The sequence below is a fragment of the Prunus dulcis genome, chromosome 5, assembly GCF_902201215.1.
Source record: "Prunus dulcis chromosome 5, ALMONDv2, whole genome shotgun sequence".
NCBI classification, from domain to species: Eukaryota; Viridiplantae; Streptophyta; class Magnoliopsida; order Rosales; family Rosaceae; genus Prunus; species Prunus dulcis.
Window position 1 is genome coordinate 5881427 of NC_047654.1, and position 6586 is coordinate 5888012.

Sequence of the window (6586 nt, forward strand, 5' to 3'; positions counted from 1 at the left end):
AAAAAAAAAAAAAAAAAATGTAAAAGAAGAGAACCTTATCTTTTTTGTTTCAGTCGTGCATGTAGGTGGGGTTATTATTTGGACTAACTTGAGGTTTAAAGAAATAATAGTACTTAGTTTATTCACATTCAGAATTTTATTTGGCAATCAATTTTATCCTGTTCAACAATTCCTACATTCTTCTAGTATTTTTTGGCTTTCTTGACCATCTCTTTGATATTGCTAACGATGGACGAGAGACCTTTTTGAAGTTCTTTCTTGGCCTAGTTAGCTCCTCATGGGAAGTGTTTCCATAAGTTAAGTAAGCTTTCGGCCTTGGTTACCGTGACTAGCTTTCAAGTACATAGAACGACATCAGGATCATTATAGCCGGCAGGAACGGTCATAACCCCGAAGAGGCTTCAGCTTCAGTTTCACACTGACTTACTGAAATCATATCATTTGGTGTTTGCCTTGAATGCAAGCTCCCAAAATCCCTTCCGTGACGAACCTAAAATAAAAGTAAACTAACAAAAAGGAAGCAGAAAATTAAAAGATGAATTATAATGGATTGACATGCATATGTTATGTGCAAAACGTAAAGCCAAATTTCATGCTAGAAATCAGTAGCTTGGGGAAATTTACATGGTGTTAAAAAGAACAGATGTAACAATTAACCAACTCCTATTGTGATGCTCCACAGCATGCTTCCAGGATTCATACTTCACTTTACAAAAAGAAAAAAACGTAAGCTGTTATTGGCACTCCACAAAAGTCATCATGCTCGTCCACGTGTAATTTTCAAAGTGCCAATAACAGATCATTTTAGCTTTTAGGCAAAACAGGGCAGCCGGCTCATTGAAAAATGTCCGCGTTCAACCTCCATGTCAAAACTTGAAGGCTCATTTGTTGATGAATGGTTCTGATGGGTTTAGCTGCCTTTTCTGTCCTGGAAGTAGTTTTAGGTCCTTCTAGCTAACATTTAAGATGAAGTTTCTTTCGTTTCCTTTCACTCATACCACCATCTGGTATATGCTTGCGGACCATTCTCCCCTTCCTAAATTGAGAATTTGACGGAGCCATCAAAGCCAGCACAATTACCCTATTCGACGGAAGTTGTGAACTTTGTTGTGGACTTTTCTCAATGCACTTTTCTATTGTATCTTTCCAAACCACCTTCGGCTTATAACTTGGTTTACATTTATCTTGTCTCTCCATTTCTTGTACAGCATGCCCCTTGCATTTAGGTTGAACCTTGTCTCTAATAACTTCAGAAACATTCCCTCCCAATTCTTTCTTATGAAACTCTTCTTGAAAATCCTCTCTTATTTGTTTTACACTAGTCTTCGCTGTGTTCGATTGTGATGGTTCATCACCCATACACGACTTCACTTGACCAAACTTACAAGCATTTCTTCCACAGAGAGGAGGGAAGTCCCTAACGGCTGATACTAGTCTTCGAGAAGGACATTTCTTCGCTGCAGTCTTCTCGAGACAATTTCCAATAGAAACAGAAATGGATCCATCAGGTGGCGAACAAAAATTTCTATCTGAAAGAACAGCAACCATCTCTTCCTTTGGAACAGCCACGCCAAGCTCAGATACTTCATTCTGTAAGGCCGTTAAAGATTCAACCGTCTCCACAGTCATCGAGACAGTCTCATCCACCTGACCAGTTGACACCATCAGCTTATCAATCTCCTGTCCATCACCATTCTTACCCCTTCTCAGAAAATACTCAGCAGTACCAACAGAAGCTACCTCGTCAACAGGTCTCAAATTGTTTGACAACTGATGCATACTCTTTAGCAAATCAGATGCTTCATGCTCCAAATCTGTCACAGGTACAATCATCTCCACAGTACCAGAAGCCTTACCATTCATCAAGTCAGTCTCATGCACATGATCAGTTAAGTTTTCAACCCTTTTTCCATCAACATTAGTATCCCTGCTGATCAAACTCTCCGCAGTACCAACAGAAGCTGCCTCTTCAACAGGTCTCAAATTGTTTAACTGAAGTAGATTCTTCAGAGAATCAGATCTTTCATGCTCCAAGGCGCTTACTGATTCAACTGTCTCCACAGAATCCACATCATTACCATTCATCAAGTTAGTCTCGTCTCCCTGACCATTTGAGATCATCAGCTTTTCAACCCCCCGATGTCCACCAACATTTTTACCCCTACTAACCAAACTTTCTGTTGGTACACTGTCGGAAGTACTCACAGAAGTGGCATCCTTAGCATGTCTCAAAGAGTTCAAACGAGCAAATCGTCCACACCCGGGGGGGAAATCACGAACAGCAGATACTATCTGCCTCTTGAACTTAGGTGACTTGGTATGGAAAAAGAACTCACCATTTTCCATGGTAAATTGTCCCAGTCTTTCCTCAGAATGACTTACATCAAGCGGAGCAATTATTCTCGATGATTCCAAATGCTTCGTCGTCCCTACGACCCCCATTCTTAACCCAATGGAATGAAACGAAATGCTCAAAAACCTAAAAGCACAGTAATTATTAAAATACACTTATTTGCAATGGTCTAACAACAAAAACAATTAAAAGCTACAAACCTCACAACCCACAAGACTACAAGACAATGTTTAAAACATAAGGAATCCGAACCCCAATTACATCCAGAGCACTCATGAAAGGATGTAAGAAAGGGGAGATAGACAACACCTTACCAACTCAAAGAATCCAACTTTGGTCATAAAAACTAACCCCAGAAAACATGGAAAGCAGACTAAAGATACAAACAACCTAATGTTCATAAATATGGCAATGTGGTTTATTTTTTAGTACTTTCCGAAAACAGAAACCAAAATTCAAAGAACTTGATTTACATCCCAACAAACAAATACACGTGCAATTGAAAATATCAAATGAAAAAAATAAACATAATGCAGAATAAGAAAAAAGAGAAAAAAGATTACCAAAAAATCTTCGAGTACGAGCAGTTTCAAAGCGTCCAATTGAAATGGAAAATCGTATAAACGCGACAATGAACAAACGAGCGGTGCGTTGATGGTTCTTTTTGAAACCGATGGTATGATTCGTAAATTGATTGTAACTTCGAGGTTGAAATGGCGATTTTGGAATATACACTGGAAGGAGGTTTGGGTCACAGACAGAGAGAGATCATGGAAAGTGCGAATGGTTTTTCATGGAATCAAAGACTCGAAGTCAATGCATGAACATTCAACGACATCAACATGGGTTTTAGAGGGTTTTAATTTAAGCAAAACGCCGAAACGACGCCATTTAAGCTCAGTAGTGGTTCTTTCTTCTTTTTTTCTTTTTTCTTTTTTGTGTGGCTATTTTTCATGGGAATTCACCTTTTCCTTTTATTTATTGCAAGCATTTTTTTTCATTTATTGCAACTCTGCAAGGGTGGGTCTGTTTAATATGACAAGTTCATAATTTGTTAAAGTTATGAACTTGTTAAGTTATTTGATGAAATAAGCCTATAGTTGTTATTTTCTATATGATGGTTGGGAGACAAGTCATTACTTCAATGACTTCTACATTGAATGTAAAGGTGACAATTTTCGATGTTACCCCAAATCCCAGTGTTGACCTGCCTCAAATGGGGACTGCCCATCTCCATTCTCATGCCCATCCCCGACATGATATAGGGCAGGGATGGGGACAAATAATTTTTATGGGGATGGAGACTGGGAGGGCAAACATGAACCCAGCCCTACCCCGTTGTCATCCTCATAATTGAACTGGGTTGGACGGTGCACATGTAAATCCTTGAATGCATATGCAGGACAGGAGTTGTATCTGTGGCTTTGGCTTTTAGCCTTGCTAGACTAGCATGAATGCAGTTGGTAGTTGCTTTCAGTGGGAGGTCAATTTTAGCCACTTCTTGTGCCTACATAAGGGAGGTGGAAGAAAGGCGTTTGTTTATTAACTCAAAGTGTTTCCAGTGGAGAAGCAGAGGGAGTTCAGACAGAGAGCAAATGGTGCAGAGTCACGGATTCAACAAGGAAAACAGATCCACATTAAATTTCGAAAGTGACTTGTCACTGTAAACGCACAAGTACTAACAACGAGGGCCAAATTACAAAGGTTGAATATGAAGCTTCATTCTCCACTAGCACATAGAAATTAGAGTAACTCAAATGAAGGAAGAAGAAAATAACCTACATTCAAACTGCCAAACATCAACAATTCAATTACTTATTCTTGGGACTGCTAGCTGGGGTCTCATCCTGCCAGGTTGCTTGCCATTGCTTGTCATAAAATGTTGTCTCGTCCAGTAGCTTCTTTAGGTTTTCAACATCCTCATTTTTGCGGATCAGAAGCACTCCCGACACAGCCACGAACAATAATGTTTTGCAGAAGAAATTGCCCATTTGGTCAACTAGACCTACTCCAGTCAAGCTATCAACCAGATAAGCCATAAAAAATCCTACCATAGCAGCACGACCTGCATAAAACCCAAAAGTGCAGAACATATATTAGCCTGAGGTGCATTGCCATTTCCCTCATTACACTTCTTTTAAATTCAGTGGATCTGAACATACCATTGAGTAGTTCAGCTTCAGGTAAATGGTATCTCTTTATCCATGCCCACCAAGGTACAATGGAGGTATCAAAGAATACAGGGTTCTCATTACTGGAAGATTCCGGGTTGTCCTGTAGCCATTTTCTCCTCCTAGCCTCTGAAAATGGTTACGCAAACTGGTGCATCAGAAATCAAGTCATTTCTGAATTATCAGAATGATGCAAGTTGCTCATCAAAGAATCAATTATAACTGGATTCTAAATTCACCTCATCTGTTTCTCTTCTTTGCAAAAGAAAACTTTTAAATTCATAAAATTGTCAGCTAAATACAGGGTGGGATGCTCCTTTAATCCTACTCTATTTCAGGCAGCAATAGATGCTATACTAAGAATCAACAAAAGACTTGGATAGATGATCTTACTGTAAAACAATTATAAAAGAACTACAGAAATTCACGCTGCTGTGAAACTATAGTAGGTATGTTTCATATCTGAAAATGCAGTAAGTAAACTAGACTCACAACTTGCTCTTTTTGTCAATGGGACAGTTATTTCATTCTTTATCAGTGTAAGTCTCAAAAAAAAGGGAAATGAAAGTCTAAATCTTTGGGAAATATCTCCCAAATTCTTATGTGAACAATTTCTTTTACTTACTGTTTCCAATTTCCAAATTTAGCCCGAATACATTTCTTAATTGAGGAACAAGGAAAGAGTGCATCTACATATTGCACAATTAGAACACAACCAGCCATGAAGACCAAAACCAACATAAGAAAAGAAAATAAAGCAGCATGAAGTGTGAGGATCAAAGTAGATTAGTCTGAGAAAAATCAAATTTCGGTTCCTGACAACTTACATAGAAATCTCTTCATCTAAGTTTCAAAACTTTTGGGGATAAATCATCAATTTATCTGCTCTCAAATTGACATGCAAGTTCAGAAATCAAATTAAACCACTTGAGTCTTGCACTTTCAGCAGGTATTCCCATTCTACATATAAAATTCTCAATTGGGCCTAATCATGCTTCTCCCTCATCCAATACTTGTTTCAAGGATCCGTATGGAGCAGGGGAAAAAACTAGAAAATAGTAAGTTCAAATTTAACATTGGCGTTATTTTCAATAGAGAAACAATGATTTCTAAGAAATTAAATCTCCTTCCAAATCAAACAGTTGCATCAGAACTAAACAAAAAGAAAAGCATTAAGAATTAAAGACCAAAAGAACAGATACCCAGAACCCATACCAGCATCAATAACAGCATCCCAGTCAGTTTTGCCACTTTTCTCAAACTGTTTCAAATCCCAAGTCCCATTGACCCATCTGCTGTCCTCAAACAAGCCGACCACCTTCACCTCCTCAGCCGGTGCAGCAGCTGACCCATTAGCCCCAGCAGAGCTCTCAGTCTTCACCGGCACAGGCTCGACGGGTTCGGGGACCTTGGGCTCTGCTTCTGACTTCACAGCAGTGGCAGCTGAGGCGAGAGCTCCTGCTCCATTTTCAGCTGAAGCTCTGGTGGTGAAGAGAGGGTTCTTGGGTCTGAGAGAGAGATAAGGCTTGTGGGTCAAGTTGGGTTTGGAGTAAGATGAAGAGGGAGAGAGGGTTGGGATGTGGGTTGTGGGAGAAAACAAGGCCATGGAAATGGACATTGTTTGTTTGATTGATTGCAGGAAAAAAGGGGATGTGAATCAGAGCATGGTGGCTTTGCTTGGGCTATCCTCCTCACTCCTCAGCCTTTGAATTAGCCAAAATCCAAAAAAGAAGTTTTGTATTTTGCAGCTTTGTTATTAAAATAGTGGTGGCAAGTATTTTATTATGTAAAGATGAGGTATTTTATGGTGCGGATGGTAGTAACACGATACCATGCACATGCGCCTTCAACTACTCTTTTGTTTCCACCTAAAATCTTTTTCTAAAAAGAATTAGAAATTTTTACCTCATCGTAGAGTTAATTTCACACTAGGCCCTGTTTGATTATGAAGGAATGATAAACGAAAGATTTATTTATCATGTGTTGTAATGTTGGGAAAGTAAGTAACCACAAAATACCACTTTATTTCTTTTCTCATGTTTGATTTGAGTAGGATTGTATA

General features: G+C 39.0%; 2 protein-coding genes across 3 annotated transcripts; both read right to left on the reverse strand.

The window, feature by feature from the left end:
- Positions 1 to 88: 88 nt before the first annotated feature.
- LOC117628102 lies at positions 89 to 3154 on the reverse strand. 2 transcript variants are annotated; one of them, XR_004585900.1, is made up of 3 exons: positions 2917 to 3154; positions 625 to 2479; positions 89 to 506 (listed from the first exon to the last, which is right to left on the reverse strand). XR_004585900.1 is itself a non-coding variant. In XM_034360468.1 (2 exons), the coding sequence occupies exon 2, from the start codon at positions 2440 to 2442 to the stop codon at positions 955 to 957; it is 1488 nt and encodes a 495-aa protein (XP_034216359.1). In that variant the 5' UTR covers positions 2443 to 2479; positions 2917 to 3154; the 3' UTR covers positions 565 to 954. The 2 variants fall into 2 exon arrangements, 1 of the variants encoding a protein (XP_034216359.1); XM_034360468.1 differs by lacking the exon at positions 89 to 506 and having other exon boundaries at positions 565 to 2479.
- Positions 3155 to 3966: 812 nt separating this feature from the next.
- Positions 3967 to 6273, reverse strand: LOC117629330 (light-harvesting complex-like protein 3 isotype 1, chloroplastic). Its single transcript, XM_034361883.1, has 3 exons — positions 5740 to 6273; positions 4516 to 4653; positions 3967 to 4418 (listed from the first exon to the last, which is right to left on the reverse strand). Exons 1-3 carry the CDS (start codon positions 6140 to 6142, stop codon positions 4165 to 4167), a joined length of 795 nt encoding a protein of 264 aa, XP_034217774.1. The 5' UTR covers positions 6143 to 6273; the 3' UTR covers positions 3967 to 4164.
- Between the last annotated feature and the right edge of the window lie 313 nt (positions 6274 to 6586).

What these genes read in the sequence shown, in the direction of transcription:
- LOC117628102 (XM_034360468.1), bottom strand. Translation starts at nt 2,442, where the DNA reads ATGGGGGTCGTAGGGACGACGAAGCATTTGGAATCATCGAGAATAATT.
- LOC117629330 (XM_034361883.1), bottom strand. Translation starts at nt 6,142, where the DNA reads ATGTCCATTTCCATGGCCTTGTTTTCTCCCACAACCCACATCCCAACC. An exon ending in GGATGCTGTTATTGATGCTG is followed by an intron (nt 4,654 to 5,739) that starts GTATGGGTTCTG and finishes AACCATTTTCAG; the next exon opens with AGGCTAGGAGGAGAAAATGG. An exon ending in TGAAGCTGAACTACTCAATG is followed by an intron (nt 4,419 to 4,515) that starts GTATGTTCAGAT and finishes GGTTTTATGCAG; the next exon opens with GTCGTGCTGCTATGGTAGGA.